The 20,965-nt window shown below is 44.1% G+C and overlaps 1 protein-coding gene and 1 long non-coding RNA gene across 3 annotated transcripts in view; both read left to right on the forward strand.

The window, feature by feature from the left end:
* MAN1A2 (mannosidase alpha class 1A member 2) overlaps positions 1 to 6,522 on the forward strand; it is a 195,967-nt gene extending 189,445 nt beyond the window's left edge. For both annotated transcript variants that reach the window (XM_059137472.1, XM_059137471.1), the window contains exon 13: positions 4,016 to 6,522. In XM_059137472.1, coding sequence (XP_058993455.1) covers positions 4,016 to 4,148 — 133 coding nt within the window. In that variant the 3' untranslated portion in view covers positions 4,149 to 6,522. The remainder of the gene's footprint in view (positions 1 to 4,015) is intronic.
* A 613-nt stretch (positions 6,523 to 7,135) lies between these two features.
* On the forward strand, positions 7,136 to 16,492 carry LOC131809967 (uncharacterized). Its single transcript, XR_009345350.1, has 2 exons — positions 7,136 to 10,749; positions 16,356 to 16,492. It is a non-coding gene; the product is annotated as an uncharacterized LOC131809967 (long non-coding RNA).
* Positions 16,493 to 20,965: the final 4,473 nt, after the last annotated feature.

The following is a 20,965-nucleotide window of genomic DNA, read 5'->3' on the forward strand; positions in this document are numbered from 1 at the left end:
AGATTAAAAATTGTATGTTTTAATGCAATTTTTTTTTTTTTATGATTTATTTATTTGGCGGGGAGAGGGAAGAGGGAGAGAATCTTCAAGCAGACTCCTCGCTGAGTGGGGAGCCCGGGGAGCCAGTGCAGGTTCCATCATACAAGCCATGAGATCATGACCTGAGCCAAAACCAAGAGCTGGAAGTGTAACCACCTCAGCTACCATGTGTCCCAATGTGTCATCTTTTAGAATTTAATTTCCACTGAGTATGTTTCAATTTAATTTGATTGCTTAGCAGTCTGTTCCAAAGACATTGTTTAAACATTAGAAGTATAAATGAAATGGAAGTTTTAAGTAAGTTATTTTTCAAACAATCTAAGGGTTGTTTTTTTTTTATGAGTTACATATACATATAAATGCAAACCTTTTTAGAGTTGTAACATCTTTCCGTGATACACGGAACATTGCCATTGGTAGTTGTGAAGAAGAATAAATGAGTCACCAAGGCTTGTTTGATAAGTCAGCATAGAGGCCCAAGTACGTAAGTACATGTTAACTTGGCAGTTGGTTCTTTCAGCTTTACCATTTCTGTGTTGACACTTAAATTTTTCTCCTCAGATTTGGTTGACTTCTCTTGCTGAAAACTTGCCTGTTCAGTTACTACCAACACTTGTATTGAGATGACTCCTGGCATCACCACCTTGAAATACCTTGACTTTAGATGAGAGACAGCTAAGAGAGACATAAATGAACAACATTTTTAAATAGCTCTAAAAAGTAAAGCTTACACGTCTGTCCAGACTGAGGTCCTTAATAGCATCTTTTCATATGCCTATAGGCTTTTGTCAGCACCCTTGTCATCTATTAAAACCTTAGTTTTGGGGCGCCTGGGTTGCTCAGTAGGTTAAAGCCTCTGCCTTCGGCTCAGGTCATGATCCCAGTGTCCTGGGATCGAGTCCCGCATCGGGCTCTCTGCTCAGCAGGGAGCCTGCTTCCTCCTCTCTCTCTGCTTGCCTCTCTGCCTACCTGTGATCTCTGTCTGTCAAATAAATAAATAAAATCTTTAAAAAACAAAACAAAACAAAAAAAACCTTAGTTTTAAGAAAATTCAAGCCTTGGTGACTCATTTATTCTTCTTCACAACTACCAATGGCAATGTTCCGTGTATCACGGAAAGATATTACAACTCTAAAAAGGTTTGCATTTACATGTATATGTAACTCAAAAAAAAAAAAAAACTAACCCTTAGATTGTTTGAAAAATAACTTAGATAAAATGAGTAGTGCGGTAGCTAATTTAGACTATAGACTTTTCTCAACTTTCACAGCACAGATCACACTTCTCCAGTTCTACTTTTAAAATCCAGGTTAAAAGTCTTAAATCACTAATAGTATACCATGTCCTCTAGAGCTTTTTCTGAATGTGTAATCCAAAATTAAAAAGAGTTATTTAACTATATTACTTTAATTTCAAACATTGATTTTGTTATAAATTTGTGAGAATATGTATGTGGTATGTGTTTATGTGAATGTGTGTGTATCTGTGGGAATCTGTGACAGTGTGTATGAGTGTGTGTTGTGGTATGTGTGTGTCTACGGGAGTGTGTGGTCTCTGTGTGGTTATGGGAGTGTGTATGAGTATGTGGTCTTGTGTGTCTGGATATGTGTATGTGAGGGTGTGGTGTGCGTGTGTCTGGGAATGTGTGGAGTGTGTGTGTGTGTGTGTGAGAGAGAGAGAGAGAAAGTGTGTGTGTGGTCTTTGTGTGTCTGGGAGTGTGTGTGTATGTGTTTGTGAGAGTGTGTGGTCTTTGTGTCTATGGGAGTGTGTGTGGGGGGGGGTCTGTGTGTTTCTGTGGGATTGTATGTGTGAGAAAGAGAGAGTGCATGGTGTGTGTGTGTCTGTGGGAATGTATGGTATGTGTGTGTCCCCGTATGTCTAACCCCTGCTCTCTAGTCTTGCTCCAGGCCCCTTGAACCAAGCAGCAGTGCTTAAGGTCTAGAGGTATCCTGGAGGTCGGGGTGGAAGTTGTGTTAGTTCCTAGGGTTGCCTTAACAAATTACCAGAAACTTGATGGCTAACAGCAATTTCGTCTCCTGATTCTGGAGACCTGAAGTCTGAAGATCATTCTCTCTTGTGGCAGCATAGCTTTCATCCCTGTCTCTCTGGCTGCTCATGACCTTCCTCCCTGTGTGCCTTTGGGTCCACATCTCCCTCTTTTTTCTTCTGCAAATTTCAAGTTACTGGATTTTGGGGAAGCCCTAAATCCAGGATGATTTCATCTCAAGATCCATAATTGATGACATCCTCAAACATCCTGTCTCTAAATCAGGTCACATTCTGAGGCTCCAGATGGATGTGAATGGGCGAGGCGGGCACACTGTTCCACCCACTATAGTAGTATTCAGTCAGGTTCCTTTTATTATTATTTTAGGGAGAGAGAGCTGTGGGGAGGAGCAGAGGGAGAGGGACAAGCAGACTGGGAGCTCAGAGCCCAACGTGGGGCCCAGTCCCTTGACCCGGACGAGATCATGACCCAAGGCAAAAACAAAGAGTTTGAGGATCAACCGACTGAGCCACCCAGGCACCCTTAATTAGGATCTTTTTTTAAAATGATGGCTTAAAACTAATATTCCTTAAAAAACTAAAAATAATGTCCCTTTTTGTTGTCTAAAGCCTGCACATTCATTATTTTCTTGATTTTTATAATGGTTGTGTTTACATCCGGTACTTCCATAGCATCCCCCATGGAAAGGAATCATTTTGTGGGAGACTTTTGAATTTTTTCTCTTCTCTTTCAAGAATTGATGAAAGTAGAGCAAGCCTGACCCATCAGCCCATATTTAACCCAGACACATGGGATTGCACAGAACATAGCGCTTCCGGATATGTTTGTTCCCAGAACTCCAAGAGCTTGTGCTTCCGTCCTCCCTACAGTAGACCCAGCAGACCCAGCAGTCTCTTGCTACCTCCAGCCAAGTCTGTTTTTTTCAGTTCCAGCTTCTCTGCCCATGATGTGGTGAATGAATTCGAGTCAAGCAGGTCTCAAGGTCTAGGATCTGGGAGGTTGGAAGCCCTGTTACTCTCCATTCCAGCTTTACCAGTTACAATGTTGCCTCAGGGCTGTCTCTTTTTACTCGGTCATCTAGGAACTGTAATGGTAATCAGAAAAGATATTAATGTGCTATTTTTAAGATAAAGGAATTTCAGCAAAATCATTGTAAAGGAGTTCTTCACCAAATCCTAATGAAGAGTTAGAACCCAGATTTCCTGACTCTCTGGAGTTGATTTTTTTAAGCTCACCTTAAAGACCCCTTTAATAGAATTTAGATTGGAATATGCCCAGCATTATAGGTAACAATTATTGTTTGTGTCAGCTCTATCACTGTGGCTTGCAGTGCCCATGGGGAGGTTGGGAATCCTTGCCTTCGTGTACACAATGCTATTACCTATGGAGAACAAGCACAAAATTCTTATAATCCATAGTGTTTCTGAAACCTTCATTAAACAGTTTGTATTACCTACTGGAAAAAATACAAAAACTCCTAAAGTATCTGTATATAAAAATCCCTGCTAGGTCCAGATAATATGCTAGTTATTTCCTTCACTGTTAATAAATGTGAATTAATCACCTTCTACTTGCACTATGAGCTCTGTGAGCTGCCAAAGTAGATGATTGATCTTATGTGTGACTTTTAAAAGAATGCCTGTGAAAAATCACAAAGTGGTTTGTTCGTTCACGATGGAGCCAACTTACAGCTTTGTTGTCTGATGTGCTTCTGACAGGTGTCTGGACTTTGTTAACTGTCTCACGTCGTCCAGGGGTGCATCTTACTGGATTTTCATATGCACAGCACTATTCTAGAACATGTTGTTACTATGTTTTAGATCGTGTGAGTGAGTGAATTTTATTCTGTGATGTGTTTTTCTTCAGAGCTCTTCAGAATAGGCTTTTGGTTTCCTCTGCTGCTGTAGCTAGCTCACTTGATCTTGTTGAACTCTAATTGAAGCTCATTTCTCTCTCTTTTATTTTCAGATACTTGTATCTGCTGTTCTCCAGTGATGACCTTTTACCTTTAGACCACTGGGTATTCAATACAGAGGCTCATCCTCTGCCTGTATTACATTTAGCCAACACCACACTTTCAGGAAATCCTGCTGTTCGATGAAAGCAGCTCCAGAAAGACCATTCTCACCTGTATTTTGTTTACATGGACCACTACAGAAATTAGTCTGGAGAGGGGGCTTTGGGAAACCTGGACCTCGTAAGTCACCATGGCAGGGTGAAACATGACTGTGCCCCACAGGACTTTTCAACTTGTAGATATCTCAACTTTGAAATGATTCCATTTTATACCTGACCAAAACATATTCTGGTATGTATAAGACAAAGACCTGGTGTGCTTGGATTCGTAAAGAGATGGTCACAAGGGAAATTTTGCCTGTTACTACTATATTGTTTTTAGAGTTCCGGAGTCTGGAGTCTGGACTGCCTAAGAATAAGCCAAGAATGTGGAGCACCTTGTGGGAGTGAGAAATGGCCTTGGGAACCAATTCTATATGTGTTCCAAAGCGGAGCAGCTTTCAAATCAAATATTTACTTACCGGTTCTCCCCCTTTTCTCCATTTTTAATAATGGAAGGAACTAGAACAGACTGAGAACGGTGGAACTACATCAAGAGCAATGAAGACTGGAAAAAGAAACCCGAGTACCTGTCCCTGTTTCAATTTTCAAGTTCCCCATTGGACGACCAGACTGGCAACCATTTCAGATCCCAGTGTATCCCATTGAAATTTCTTGGTTAAATTTAATTTTCTCTGGGAGCACGATCTCACAAAGAATACTCTTCAAGTCTTTGTCTCCATATGGAATCATTGAAACTGGTATTTATCATAACCACTACTTATGAGCCTGGGTTTGGGATTTTGTGCATGTTGATCAGTCTAGTGTTGGTAGCATGACCAAAAGTGGGAGAATCGCTACAGTTTGTCGCCTTGAAACCTGTTCTAAGAGGTTTTGTTGGGAGGAGACTTTTTTTTTTTTTTTCCAAACCAGCAAATCTACCAAGTGAACTTGATCCACTTTAACCTTGTTATAAATTTAGTAAAATCCCTCAACTTAACAACTTTACGTGGCTTGGCAAAATTCACCATGCTATTACGCAGCTCTGAATTTACCCAAATTTCTTTTACAACCTATTAAATCAAAAAACAAAATACAATGAAACTTGCTTAAATGCTCTATCTGGAATGGGAACAGGGCATCCTTTATTTATTATCTCATCAGATGAGTGAGCTTTTCACAAATACTTTATGTAAAAAATAAAATTCAGCTTTTATTTTTTGTAAGGGTATTTATAGAAATCCAAAGAAGAGCTTCAAAGTAATTTTTAACAGAAAAAAATGTGGTATAATTAATCATATTAACTAAATTCGGGATATATCTAAGGGAGTTTCTCTTACCATCAATAGATTTTGCAGTGATACTTATTTTTAAAGAAATTACTATTTCTTTATATTTGGGGGGGGGAAGAACTTAAATTTTTTCAAGAACTGTATTGTAAGATAAGTATGCTTATAAATTTTCTGTCCCTTGAGTTTATGTCACAGTGCAAGACACGTTTTCTTCTTTACATTTAATACAAACAGCTTCCACTGACAATAAAAGTTGGGAGCAGTGTAACTAGTCTAATATTTACTCTGAATTTGGAGATTTCATGAAACAGTGTTTAGGGAAGAAGCCCACCTTGGAATTCTGAAGGCATATTTTCTTATTTTGATAGCTTTTCTGTGTAACCTTTTAGCATGTAGTAGATTTAAATTGGAGAAAAGATTTAATAAATTAGTATAATTATTTTCTAGGGGTGATCATCTTATGCCACCAAGAGTCAAACAATCCTCACAATTTAGGAGATGACCCGTAAGTGGTAAATGCCCCTTTTTCTCAGTATATCTATAAAATAAGGATGTGGAGTCGGTGCATTATTTACGTTTTTAAGAGAGTTAAATTTTAGCACACATTTTTAAATTATATCTTTTACTATTTGAAAGATTGAAATTTTTAAATGAGAAGGGTAGATGACTAACTTGAGAAAGGGAGAGTATTTTTTTCTCAAAATGTGTTGGCCTTCCTCTGAAAAATAGCACAAGTCCACTTACGAGTCCCTAAAAAGTGTGAACAACTTGAGGTAGCAAACAGCCACTGGGCGCCTGGCAGGGAACACACCCACACTTTGTTCAGAAGTGTGCAGAGTAAAGGGGCCTCCTTGGGCTCCCGGGAGCCTCTCAAGGAAGGAGAAGACCGAGCCGCCTCCCTGCCAGTGCTGGGTTTCTAGGTCTGGGCTGACTGGGGCTTAAGGGGGATGGAGAGGTGCCAGAGCATGGCCAGTCCTCGCCCAAATGAAAAATCTGAGAGGAGCAGGGGATGGGTGTTCACCACCGCCAGCTCCCTTCCCTGTGATGAGAGAAGACTAGCTCTTCTCACAATGTTTCCATTGTTTCTTTCTCTGAATACCAAAGGCAATTAAAGTCAGCTACAAATGACTTGCCAGTGTCATGTTTTGTTTTTGTTTTGTTTTGTTTTGTTTAACAGATTTAAAAAATTATTTCCTGCAGGATCAACCCTTATCCCATATTCCACTTAGTTTCCAAGAGTATATTTACTTTCTACAGTCCCTTACCTACCGTCCTTTGCATTTTGTAGACCTATTACTCAGGTTAAAATACTCGTTACATGTATAAGACCTTCACAAAGAGCCTACAGATGCTCCTTTCCAGGTGCCTCTTCAGAGAGCTGACATCTCACTTTGTGCCTTTGGCACAAATGTGCTAAGTACATAGATCAGTTGGTACATAAAAGAAAAGAAAAACAGAGGTGTTGAACACCCCCTCTACTTCCTGCATTTCTCTTTTACAGTTTTAGAGTCATACTTTTTTGTTAAAACCAGTCTAAAGTTGTTTAAGCCAAGCAAATGCAGCCCTAACAAAAAGTCATCTCTGCAGAAAAAAAGGCCCCCGTCAGAGGGTTCTTGTTTTCTGGTGGGTTGCATGTATGTACTGTTTTGTCTGACACCCACTTAACGCCTGTCTTTGAGCAGTTATTTGTATGTAAGAGGAATGTGTTCCTCTTGTGGAAATGTTGGCCCTAATTTCTTGTGGAAATGTTGGCCCTAATTTCTTTGTGATGTCAGCTAAGGCACCCCTGGGCTGCCCTTGGTAGATCTTAACCAAGCAGTTTGGAACTGTGACCATCAGCTTCTCATCTCCACTCTCCTTTGCCAAAGTCTTTGTCCGAGCTACCGATTTGTTGATAAGACTGTGCTTGCCATCCTCGCTACGCAGTTTTCCCTTCAGCCTGAATTTCTGTGAATGAATGCACGAGTGAATGAGAGAATGAGTGAACAAACGTGGAGTCCCTCGGCAGGTGCCGAGCATCGCGCCAGGCACTCTCAGGCATTAGAACGTTTTGTGATTCTGCTGGCATTTTCTGTGTAAGAGTAATTCATACCATTTTAAATGTTTTCCAGTATGAATTATGTCACAAAATCCTTAATTTTATATTTCATTTAAATTAAAGAGGAAAAAATGGTTTATAATATATTTTAAGCAATGTGTCACTATATAATACTAACAACTGTAATTGTGGTTAATAACTAAAATCTCTTGGAAAATGTCAAAGAAATACTTCTGATGCAACGTTGACTAAAATACTTTAGAAATAAAAACATTCTTATTTTGCTATATCTCTTTAATTATATAATCAAAAATTAATGTTTTCTAGAAATGCTGGTTATTTTCTATTCAAAAAATTTTGTCACATAAGTCATGGGTAAAATCTGCAGTTGTAAATTGTTCTTGCTCTTCTGAGGGCCCTGGTCATGGTCCCGTGCTGTTTAATATAAAGAAAAATATACTAAAATACGTCTAAGTTCCAAATAACAAGTTTCTAGTAATCGTATTTTGAGTTTTTCTTTTTCATTAGGTCTCCTTTCCTTCAAATTCTCTAGCTCGTATCTTTCCATTCTTTACATAGATATTATGCATAAATACAATTATACACAGATTTTTAATATTGTCTGTGTTTGTTAACAAACACAGTTGTTAACTAGTTTTGGCTACACAGATTCTAAGCAGAATGGTTGAGTAGCCAAATATGATGTGGAAATATTTTAATGTACTTTTCTGGTTCAAGAACACAGGTGAAGATGATCTTCTGTTACTTCAGCTCATTCAGATCATGATGGAAACATTCTTTGATCTGTAAAGGGTCAGCGAGCTTTTCTGTAAAGGGCCAGATAATAAAGACTTTAGACTTTGTGCACCATACAGTGGCCTAGCTCTACTACTCAGTTCTGCTATTGGAACATGAAAGCTGGTATAGATGATACGTAAATGAAGGGGTGTAGCTGTGCTTCAATAAAACTTTATAAAAACATAGCTGGATTTGGCCCATGGGTCATAGTTGTTAACCTTTGATCCCAAGTATAATTTCTGTAAGATCCTTATGTATCTTTTCTCTGTTTGAGTTACATAATTCATTTTCAAAGCAAAAAGACTGTGTGTATGTATGATTGTATGGGTTTGTGTAACCTAAAGCTCTGTATTTTGTTGTCTTGAAAGTAGATCTACTCTTGTGGCGTCTGTTCAGGTTTCAATCTGATAGGACCATCATGAAAGAAGCATTTGTTGTTGTTGTTGCTGCTGGTGGTGGTGTTCGGGGGGGTGTGCTGTCAGCCAGTTTCCTTGCCTTGTCATTTAATGCTATGGTTCCAGACACCCCATGTGATAAGGAGGGTCTCTGTGGTGTCAAAATATTGTAGTTTCTCCAAGTTGGGCCTGCTCGTTAACCTTTGGACCAGGACTCCGGCTTGTTGGAGATGCAAGATCTCCCCCCACCCCTTGAGGACTCTCAGGTCCCTCCAAGGGGAATATGATAAAATCTCTGACCTTTGTGCTGCAAAAGCCAATCTCTTGGAAAATTTGAAGCAACAGAAAATGGGTTATGTGCCTCATTCGCCATTTGGCAAGCCACTCTTCCTTTTTCAGACTGCAGAATGGTGCTGCCTATTCCCTCTAGAACGGCCTAAATCTGAGTGCAGAGGAGAGAGAAATCCAGAAGGAGAGTTCCCTTTTCTCTTACTGGATAACTTGCCTCAGATCCTTAACAAGTTCATTGCATTATTTCAGAATGTCAGAATGCCTCATATCTAAATGAAAGAAAGCATCCCTCAGCGTCAGTCTATTTCCATGACTGAGCAGTTCATCTCTTTTAAACTTTGCTTGAGCCCTGCAGCACTCATGAAATTACTCCAAGTTACACGACACCATAGTACTAGTATATACGTTGCAGTGCACCAGCCATCATGACAGAGAGAAGTTTCACTAGTGGGTTTATCAAATAGGCATTTCACTCTTTGGAAATTCTAGAGGAGAGGAAGCCTGTAGATGAGCTGCCTTTCTAGGTCCAGCCTGTGCAGAGTGCTTCAGTTCCGTGGGTGTGAGTGTGAGAGCACACAAACACACACACACAGAAACCCACATCTATGCATGTTAATATGCACAGGGTTTTTATCGCAAATGTCTTGCTGCTACCGAATTCTACAGAATTCTACGGCAAATTGCTTTCTGGGACACTCCATGGAGAGAAGGTCAGCTCACTCTTGGGAAAAATTATTTCTTAGAAAACAAATTAGTTTTTTTGGATTAATTAAATAAGGTATCCCCCATTTTAATTCCTGGATTTGGAAATTGAAATGCCATTCCTCAATCTCACTGGTCTCAAATTCACTGATAAAATTTTTCCCTTAATTAGTAAGCGGGGTGAGTATAACCCCCAGATCGGTACCCACTGGCCGCTCTTGAACTGATTTCCAGTCATGTCCTCCATATGTAATTTTTATAAATTAAAGGTAATATTGTATATTAAAGATCAAATAAAGATGTTCCTTAAGTGAAAGTCTGTTTACTCTTCATTCGTACCCACTGATGCCAACCGAGTTCAGTCTTCCTACTTGCATGACAACTTTGGCTTTTATAGTAACTGGCAGTCTCCAGTCTCCTAGCTTCAGAGAGCATTTCTTTTGGTTCAGCTAAACATTTATTGGTTTATTGATTTTTTTTTTTAAAAGATTTACTTGTTTTGGAGAGAGAGTGCATGTGGAGGGGAGGGGCTGAAGGAAAGAGAGAAATAGAGAATCTCAAGCAGACTCCCCGTTTGGGAGCCAGCCCAACGCAGGGCTCAGTCCCAGGATCCTGAGATCATGACCTGAGCCCAAGCTGAGAGCTGGAGACTCAACCGACTGAACCACCCAGGTGCCCCTGTAAGGGGTAGTTTTTACTCCATCTGGTTTTGAGAACTGACAGTCTTCCAGGGTTACCGTGCCTGGTACCACTAAGATCCAGTCTACCCTCTGAGGTCATCAAGTTTAAATGCTCCCTTAATCACTGGATCTCAGTCCGTGACATTAAAATTTGACCTGATTCTTGAGCAAAGATGGGCTTTGAGGGGGCTTGAGGAATAGGATCTGCTAGACTTTAGCGGTTTAATCTCTTGACACTGTAAAGACACAGGATATCTAAAACCCTGAGCCCATGTGGCATCAAAGAAAGTAGCAGTAAAACCTGAAACAACTAGTTTACAACCAGGGTCTCGTTCTTTCCAGCACAGTGGATTTCAGCTCGATCAAAATTTCAAACAAGGGAATATACATTGTGGCCACATCAAAATTCATTGCAGACTTACCTCTTCAAGAGCAACTAAAACAGGACCAGGTAAAAGAAGAGAAGGTCTCTGGGTAACTGGGACTGATAAAATCTGGGCCTCTGCCAGATACCTGAAATTTCCATCACCATTTTATTAGGTTAGAAAAGACTGTCAACATGCAGGTAACATTCATGTTAAGAGAATGGGTTTGTCATAGAAACATCATAGATGAGTGATTACTGGGGGTAAGGGTGGGGGAAATGAAAATACTGGCCACAGGTCACACATCTAAGGGAAGTTCTGGGGATGTAACGTACGAATGGTGATTACAGTTGACAGGTCTGTATTACATACTTGAAACTTGATGAGAAAGTCGATTTTAATGTTCTCATCACACAAAAAGTATGTAAGATGGTGGGTATGTTAACTAAGTTTATTATGCTGGTCATTGCACAATACATACTGCATATCAAATCATAGTCAGCTTAAGTTTGTACCCACTTACGCCATTTCTATCTCAGTAAAGCTGTTTTTTCTTTCTTTCAGATTTTATTTATTCATTTGACAGAGACAGTGAGAGAGGGAACACAAGCAGGGGAAGCAGCAGAGGGAGAGGGAGAAGTAGGCTTCCTGCTGAGCAGGGAGCCCGATGTGGGGCTTGATCCCAGGACCCTTGGATCATGACCTGAGCCGAAGGCAGACGCTCAATGACTGAGCCACCCAGGTGCCCCAGTAAAGCTGTTTTTTAAAAAGCATGGAACCCATATGTTTTTTTAAAAAAGCTTTACTGAGATGGAATTGGCATAATGTGTAAGATGAGAGCATCTTGTTGGCCGACCTAACACAATTTTTTTAAATTTTGTGATAAAATATAAAATGTGCTATTTTAACCAGTGTTAAGGGTACAGTGCCATGGCCTTAATAGTTACATTAACGATGTTGTGTGAACATCACTATTTCCAAAACTTCCTCATCACTTCCAACACATCTCTGTAACCATTAAACCTGTTCTCCCTTCCCCTCCAAAAATGTCGATTTCTTAACACCCAGAAAATCACAATTTTCTTGTTGGTAAAAAGAGTATAGTATAGGATTTTCAAGAGAATTTTCACTTGAGAAAAATCCACGTACCTGGTCTGGCATGGTTGCCTGGGTGGCTCTGTTGATTAAGAGTCTGATCTTTTTTTTTTTTTTTTTTTTTTAACGATATTACTTATTTATTTGACAGAGACACAGCAAGAGCAGAGAGAGTGGGAGAAGGAGAAGCAGGCTTCCCACTGAGCAGGGAGCCTGATGCAGGGCTCGATCCCAGGACTCTGGGATCATGATCCTGGGATCATGACCTGAGCTGAAGGCAGCTGCTTAACTGAGCTACTCAGGCACCCCAAGTGTCTGATTCTTGATCTCAGCTCAGGTCTTGATCTCAGGGTCATGAGTTCAAGCCTCACGTTGTAGCATTGTACTCCACTCAGGGTGTGGAGCCTACTTAAAAAAAGAAAAAAAAGGAGGGGGGGAAGGGCAGTTAGGGCAGAAGAGACCCAAGAAAACCATCTAGTTCTACCTTCTTATTTTATACATAAGGAAATTAAAACCAAAAGGGGTAATATGAAGGCATTAGATAATCTTTAAGATGGTTTTCCAGTTTTACCATTCAGGATTCTACGAAATAAGACTTGTGCAGTTTTGTCATAAAAAATTTAATGACAACCAAATATGTTCATGATATAGATGAACAAAGCAGTTTATTTTAACCAAGCAGTTTAAAAAATATAGAAACAATTTTTTTTTCTAAAACCCAGCAAAAAATGTACACTGAATGTGGCTATTATCTTTGTGGGGTAAGAGTATAAGAATTCATTTTTTGATATTTGCTTCTTTTTAAAAAAAATACCAGCGTTCTTGAAGTGCAATTTACATCAGGCTTTCCCACCGCAAGTGGGAAGTAACAGGGGTATACAACACTCTCAGTCCATAAAGACCCAGCGTGCCCACTTACAGGCAGCCTTCATTCCTATCCTGGCTTCTGACACCCGGTGATCTATGTTTGTCTTTATAGATTTGCCTTTCCTGGCTATTTCATATGCATGGCATCATTCACATGTGGTCTTTTGCACTTGGATTCTTTAACAGCGTAACAAAGTTTTCAAGCCTGCTTGCTTGCTTGCTTGCTTGCTTGATTGATTGATTTATACTTTATCAGTGTTCCTTTTGATTGCTGGAAATAACTTCATTGTATGGACATATCACTGTGTCTCCACTCACCAACGAATGAACACATGGATTGTCTCCCTTCTTTGGCTATTGTGAATAATGCTGTTATGAATATTTGCAGACAAGTCTGTGTGGACATAGTTTTTCATTTTTCTTGGATATGCACTTAGGAATGGAACTGGTGGGTAAAGTTATGTATAACTCTAAGGAACTGCTAGATTGTCCTCCATACTGTTTTTACATTCTCACCAGCTTCTCACAAGCTTCTCCAGATCCCCACCAACACTTGCTATTCTCTCTCATTCCTTATAGCCATTTGAGTGAGTGTGAAGTTGTCTCTCAGTGTCGTTTTAATTTGTATTTCCCTAGTGACTAATGAGTAAATATCTATGTATCTTTTGTAAAACGTCCTTTCAAATATTTTGCCCACTTAAAAACTAGGATTGTTTATCTTAATGCGTTGTAAGAGCTCTTTATATATTCTGTATTTATTTTCTTTAACATCGTGATTTGTCCTTTCATTTTTAAGGGTGTATTTTGAAATACAAAATATTTTGATTATGATAATGGGCAGTTTATCAAGATTTTCTTTTAAGGATTGTCTTTTTGTTGCCTAATCCAAGGTTACAGAAACTTTAGACTTAACATTTTCTTTTAAAAGTTTTATAATTTTAGCTCTGACATTTAGGTCAAGGATGCATTTGGAGTTCATTTCTCATGTATGGTAAGGGTCTAAAGTCACTGTTGCATGTGAGTAATTATCCTAGTACTATTTATTGAAAAGACTGCTCTTTCCCTATTAAATTGCTTCGACACCTTTGTAAACTATCAATGGATCATAAATGTGTGGTAAGATTTTATTACCGGATTCTTAATATTGGTTCCACTGATCTATGTCTTTCCTTGTGCCAGTACCACATTCTGTTGATTAGTATTGCTTTAGGGCAGTGGTTCTCACTCAGGCTGCTTTTGCCCTACTTCCCCCAGGAGACATTTGGCAATATTAGAAGGTGTTTTTGGTTGTCATGACTGCGGGGGAGAGGGAGTGCTGCTGGCATTAGTGGAGGGGATGTCAGGGGCAGAGGTAGTATTTATTGACTTCTCCCCCCCCCCCCCAATAATAGTTCACTCTTAAGTTTGCTTGTATATCTTATATTTTTTTTATTGAAAAATGGACATTTTAAGGGTGCCTGGGTGGCTCAGTCAGTTAAGCACCCAACCCTTGATTTCAGCGCAGGTGCGGATCTCAGGGTTATTGGATCGATCCCTATCCCTGAGGCTCTGCGCTCAGCCTGAAGTTGGCTTGTCCCTCCTGCTCTGCTCCTCTCTCCTACCTCTGTCCTCTCTCTCTCTCTCAAATGACTAAATAAATAAAATCCTAGAACGAAAGAAAGAAAGAAAAAAATGGACATTTTAGGTAATATATTTTTGTAGCAGCTCTGGATTCTGCTCTGTTCTCTACCCGAGGAGGAGGTGCTTGTTGCTACTGCTGTTTTTATTTGTTCAATGATTTCCTTGGACTAATTGTGTGGAGATGATCTTTCCTGGCCACTTATGTTTCTGTTCAGTTTTGTATTTTTAAATCTTGTTCATATATATTTTTTATTTAAACATTTTTTTTTAATGTTTTTTTTTTATTGGAGAGGGAGAGGCAGGAGAAGCAGACTCCCCGCTGAGCAGAGAGCCTGACCAGGGCTCCATCCCAGGACCCTGGGGTCATAACCTGAGCTGAAGGCAGATGCTTTACCCACTGAGCCACCCAGCGCTCCTATATCTTGTTTGTATTTTTAGATCTGGCTTCCTGGAGTCATCTCTGTGTCGGCATAGCTTTGGGGGGTGGGGGGTCAACAATTTGCATAACAAAAGTTGTCCTCAAATACCTTTAGCTGGCAAGAGTTTCTACCTTTTGCCACCAGATCTGTGTGGGGGTTGGGGAACACATTTAACATTCAGGCAGTTGACAAGTCTTCCCTAGCTTTTAACCCTGGGCCCTTGTATGTGTGTTTTGCCTGTGTCACTCAGCCATGAATGTCCAGAGCTCCCTCTGGTCTCCCCTGAATGTGTGCTCTGCCCGGCTTTTGTGCCCCCCCCTCCCCGCTCAGGATGTGTGGCAAGCTATAGTCTGGATTCCCTGGATCCATCTCCCTGGGACATTTCTAGCCAATGTGCCTGCCAACTTGTTTCTTGTCCCAACCAGAACCCAGACCTCAAGCTAGCAGGGTCACCTTTCCCATTCATTTGCCCCTGAGGTGGCTTCTGTCTCTAACAATGCCTAAGGGCATGTTTTCTGCACCCCAAATCAAGTGTCGGCTCCCAGCTTCCCCTGCCTCTGGTACAACTGCCGCCCGCACAGAGCGGGAAGGGAGCAGGAGCAGAAAGCTGGACTAGAAAATTTGTGATGCAGAAGATAATTGGGATGGTTATATATTCCACACACATTTATCGAGCTTCTACCCACCGTTTCCAGAGCTCTAAAAAGCTTCAAAGATATATACATCAAAATAAATAAACAGGGATGCCTGGGTGGCTCAGTTGGTTAAGCCTCAGCCTTCGGCTCAGGTGATGATCCCAGCGTCCTGGGATCGAGTCCTGCATCGGGCTCCTTGCTCAGCAGGGAGCCTGCTTCTCCCTCTGCCTCTGCCTGTGCTTGCTCACTTGCTCTCTTTCTCTCTCTGACAAATAAATTTTTTTTTAAAAATCAATCAGTCAATCAATCACCCTCATCTAGGAAGGGACTAAAATAAATCACCCTCATCTAGGGAGGGACTTGGACTGCTTAATATTATGACAAATGATCTAGTAGAGGAAGTCATTGTGTGTTCTGTGTGGTAGGAGGAGCGTGTAATTAAGCTTAGGACAGGCTTGGAGTGGGGAGGATGGTCAAGATCGTTTCTTCAGGTCACTAACATTTAAACTGAAGTGAAGCTAAGGGGAAAGGAGCTATCTGATTAGGCAAAGATAGCTGAAGAAGCCAGGGGGTATGATTTTCAAAAGTGGGAAGATTAGCCTTGAACTTGAGAAAAGACATCCATATCCCAGAGACCCATAAAACCTTCCTGTCCTGCAGTCCTTTTCAGACCCGAAGACTGCTCTGCCCATGGCCCAGGCTAGGCCCATGGGGACCCCCCCACCAAGGTCCTGGCAGTGGCTCTCCCTTTTGAAAGCCTGGGTTCAGCCATCTGCAAGGAGAGAAAAAAAAAAAAAAAAGAAGAATGTATTTAGGAAGTGGTTAAAGGACTCCCCCGGAAATAGCTTTCAAAAATATTCATCAAAACTTTGGATGACTCCAAACTAAAAGAGCGTGGGCAGGTTGTTTTGAAACAGTTCAGAGGTAGAAAGCCAGAAATGCACACCACTAGAGGGCAGTCATCTCAATTTCTTTTCTTTATATTCATTTGCTCTTCAGCCGCCTGGAGCTTGGGAGGCTGGGGCTGTGGTGAAACCTCTCGCTTATGTTTTTCAGTATACCCTAACGCTGGTTAACAGAGGATGCCACAGCTCCTGGCTGCGGGACAAAGTGAGACTAAGGACTCGCTGGGACCTCCAGTGGCTCCGACACAGTCCTTCCAGCCCCGGAGCTCATGCCCCACCGACACCAAGCTCACCACGGAATGTTTGCCAAACAGAAGACAGATGTCGCCTGAAAAACCCTTTAACATTTCCCGCCCAATATGACCCCTCCCTTCTTTTAAGGCTTTTGACCTAATAGGTACGAGTTATTGAAAGATGGGAAATATCTCCGATCAGAAGAGAGACCTAGAAAAATTCTAATTTGAACCCTACTAGTGATTTTAGATCCCATGGGACACATTGCAGAATAGTATATGTAATGATCTTCTGTAAGTCATATGATAATTGCTCACCATGTTTCGTATTTATACAACTCCACTTAACTCCTTTTGGAATTATTTTTCCCTGAAACATTTGAGCGTCTATGTGCCAAGAACGATGTCTGGCGCTGGAGATCCTGCACCAACTCTAACGCGGGTGGACCTGCTGGGCTCGAAGAAGGTGCGCCGGAAAGGCAAAAAGCATGCTTTCTAGCAAACCTGTGTAGCGGCTGACACCAGAGCTTGGAAGAGAGCATTTCCGGGGGCAGGGGGTAGTTCGCGAAGGAGGCCCTTGAGCAAGGGAAGTGAATTTTCCTGAGCAAGGAGGAGGTCTGAGGGCAGGGATTGCACCCTTGGGAGTAGACAGGGCCGCAGGGAAGTGCAGAGGAACCAAAGCCACCCTAGTTCCCGCTCACAGAGAGGATGCATTGGACTGAAGTTGGAAGAGGGAGAAGCTTGTTGGATGTGGTAGGTAGGAGTCCGGCTGCAGCAAACAGGGAAGGGCATTCTAGGGAAAGGGAAGGTCGTATTTCAGACAAGGTCATGTTTAAGACAAGGACGACAGTGCCTTTTCCAGCCACCAGACCTCCGAGGTGGGCCTGCCTGGCGGTCTGTGGCAGCGAGCATGGGGCTGACCCCACAGTTACCCTCCTGCCCATCACATGAGACCTGCGATCTGCTGCAAAGAGCTGGGCTTTTCCTCCAGGCCAGATGGAGCCCTGGATGACTGAGCGAAGGAAACAGGATGGCTTTATAGTTTTGGTCAGTCTGGAGAACCCAGTGTTGGGGGCAGTTAAGAGTCTACTGAAATAATGGTGGAGGGGAACTATGGTGACTCGGACCCACAGGGAGGGCCGTGATTTGGTCAGTCTTCTGCAGGTGAAGCCAACATGATTTGTTCACTCGTTGGTGATGATGGTGAATGGAAGAAGTCAAGGTCGGTTCATGTGACCCAAGCACCCAGCAGAATGGGGTTACCACTTACTGAATGGGATGGGCGCACTGAGGCCCCTGCTCGTGTGCACATGCAGTTCCTGCTGGACACGGAAGAGCGTGGGGAAAGGGGGAATGTAAATGGTGGGCAGCGCGAGCCTGGGGCGGGGGCGGGGGGCGGGGCCGCGCGGGGAGTGCGGAACTTTGGCCTGCGGTGCGGGGGGCACCCTGCGCCCGATAGACGCGCTGAGCTCACTGAGATCTCCAGGGCTGGGGTCCCTGGGAAGCCCCGGGAGAGCCTGAGAGCAAGGGAACACCGTCGGTGAGACGCCACCCCCCCCGGGCGGCTCTAGGAAAACCAGGGCTGAGAACTGACCACGGGGCTCGGCAGCTGACCACGGAAATCATTGGTGACCTTGACAAAACTGCGTCTTTGGGTGGGTGGGTAGGTGGGGGACAAAATCCAGCTCGGGGTGGGGTCCGAGGAGGACACGGCGTCACCAGCTTTTTAAAGGAGTTTTGCCGCAGTGAGGAGCCTTAAAGCAGGAGGTCGCCAGACACAAGAGGGACAGGACAGGGACAGATTTTCTTTGAGGAGATACTACGACTTGTTCGTGTTCCCACGGAAACATCCCCACAGAGGGAGACTCTGATGCAGCCAGGCTCTAGGTGGGCAACGGCTGTGCGGTCAGGGGCGCAGGAGGAGGCCGCAGCCTCCCTCCCAGGAGAAGGTGGAGGCTGGTCCTTGCGCCGGGAGCGGAGCGCGGCAGGGGTGTCGGGCAATGTGGGCGGGAGAATGGGAGGCGAGGGCCGGTGGGGGCTGTCCTCCTCCTGCTTCTGTTCTCCCGGTAAGCTAGGACGGGAGGCCACTCTCAGACTGGGGATGGGGAAGAAGGTGTGGGGATTTAAGGAGAAAGGAGACAAGAGAAAGCATAAGAAGTAGTTTCCCAGAGAAGGGGGAACATGGAAAGTTAGGGAAACCGCCTCATTTTATCATCTATGGTAACAACTCCATCCACCGGCTTCCATCAACGCTCAGGCCCGCAACCATTTAAAGTGCTGAGTGGAATTTTAAAAAGGAAAGAAAAATCACTTTTAAAAGCATTTGGGAACTGGAAGCCAGCAGGAGATCATCAGACCCAAATCCAGGAGGTGTGAAACCCTAAGAATCAGGCCCACACTCAAGGCTGCCTTGGACCGCAGGACATTTGCTGATAGGGCAGAAACAGCTGGGACACTCCTCCGCTGTGCTGGAGGGGGCATCAAATTCAGCTGCCCACCTGGGTTCCCTGTCCTTCGGGCTCCCCCTCAGTCCTCCACGCATCTGTGGGACACTGTTGGGCGCTGCCCTGAGCACAGAAGAGGCAGATATGAAGGCAAAGTCTCTCCTTACAACCCCAGGCTGGGGAGGGGCAGCTCAGGCTGTCCTCTCTGAAGGTCCAGGAGAGAATACAACACGCAGGATGCTGGCTCATCCACTCCCTTCACAGCCCCGCACCCGCTGGGGAAGCAGAAAGCCCTGGGGCACCCCAAGGAGGAGGGGGAAGAAAAGCACGGGCTCAGGTGGAAGCAGGAGCAGGGCCTTCCAGGGTTCTGCCTTGTTGACCTCTGGGATCCAGGAGCTGGCGAGGGCACCCGAGAGTCTCACATCTGACCTTGCATTTCGGAGGCTGTCTGTGCTCACAGGCCAGACTTCAGCAGGGCACGCAAAGCCCCTCCATGCCCATGCCACGGCTGCTCATTTTTCTAGCCTCTCACTCGCCCTGCCCTGCCTCACCCCTCCCACTTTTACTGGCCCCAGAATGGGCAGCTCAGTGGGCTGACAGGGGAGAGAAATAACCTGGGCCAGAGGAGCCAGAGGACCCTGAAACGGACACAGGCAGTGTGTGTCCGGGGATGGAGGAGACGATGTGGGGAAGTGGGTACTGTGCGTGCGGAAGAGCATGAGGGATATATGGGTAAAGGGGGTTGTTGACGGTGGGGGGTGGGTGTCCAGGGCTGGCTCCTAACCTCCCGAACTGCCATGTCTCCTGACTGCAGCGAAGCTCAGGGTACGGGGCCCAATTCAAGAACGCCTTCACTCCGGCACCTAGTGAAGGGCACTTCCAGCCCGAAAGGCTGAGGTCAAAGGCAGCCAACAACACCCCTGTCCTGCACGGAGGGCCTGATGCAGCCCCTACTCCTTTTCCTGGTCAAGGTAGGTAGACGTCCTCAAAGAGCCACCTGATGTGGCTTTGGGCCTGTGTCTGTCAGTGTTTCTTCCATGCAAGGACCAGGAGCTGACTCTGGCTGCGGAAATGAAAGGGTATTTTTGACAAGGATACGCGGGGACTCAGGCCACCTGCAGGAGGAAGCTGGAGGCACAGGCTAGGACAGTTGGTGGGAACCAGGCCTTCAGGAAGCCAGCTGCTGAAACCCCCCAACAGGAGCCCCCTGGCAGACACAGCCCGCACTGTGGGGCCACCGTGACTCCTTTTCCGTGACCCCTTGCTCTGGAACCCCGTGCGGGGTTGGAAGTCTGTGTTTGGGGTAAATAGTGACAAGGGGTCCAGTGGCTCACTCTGACTAAGCAGGGAGAAGGAGCCTTGCCCACTGGGACTCACACCTCAAGGGATTCCCTAAAACTTGGAAGGCCGTCCGGGTGTGGGGAGCAGCAACAATAGGAAAGACCAATAAGCTTTTAAGTTGAGTTTCAAACCCCAGGTCCGGTACGCACTCACTGTGCGACCACAGGCCACGGATCTACCATCCCGAAGGCGGTGTCTTCGCATGTGAGAAATGGGATAGTAATACACCTCCAAGAGGGTGGTCGTGGGGATCAAATAGCTTGTCCCACACGGCATCCCAAGGCCAGGCCGACGAATTCCCGCCCCAGCCTTGCTCTACAGACTCCTCGCCTCCGAAGCTTTCCCAGGCCAGGGCGGCCGCCTCCCTCCTGTGGGAACAAGGAATCGCTCTGTCACTCAGGCCCCTGTTATTCAGCTTGACAGTTATACCCTTGTATCCCATGGCCCTCCGAAATGAGGGGCACCCCGATAATCACATCACAGGCATCCTTTTTTGTAATCCTCACAACAAAGCACAAGGTAGGTGCTAGGGTCACTCCCGTGTTCAGATGAGGAAACTGAGACTCTGAGTGCCTTAGTAGCTTCCCCTTGGTCCTCTGAGATGAGAGCATGTACTGCTAACCACTAGATGGGACCACCTCAACAACGGCTGACAGAGCCTGCCTGTGGGCACGGCTCCAGCCACCTTAGGTCACAGCACATAGCCAACCTGCCCCCAGAGCCAGTGCCCACTGGGAAGGTGA

This window comes from Mustela lutreola, chromosome 10, assembly GCF_030435805.1.
Source record: "Mustela lutreola isolate mMusLut2 chromosome 10, mMusLut2.pri, whole genome shotgun sequence".
Classification (NCBI taxonomy): domain Eukaryota; kingdom Metazoa; phylum Chordata; class Mammalia; order Carnivora; family Mustelidae; genus Mustela; species Mustela lutreola.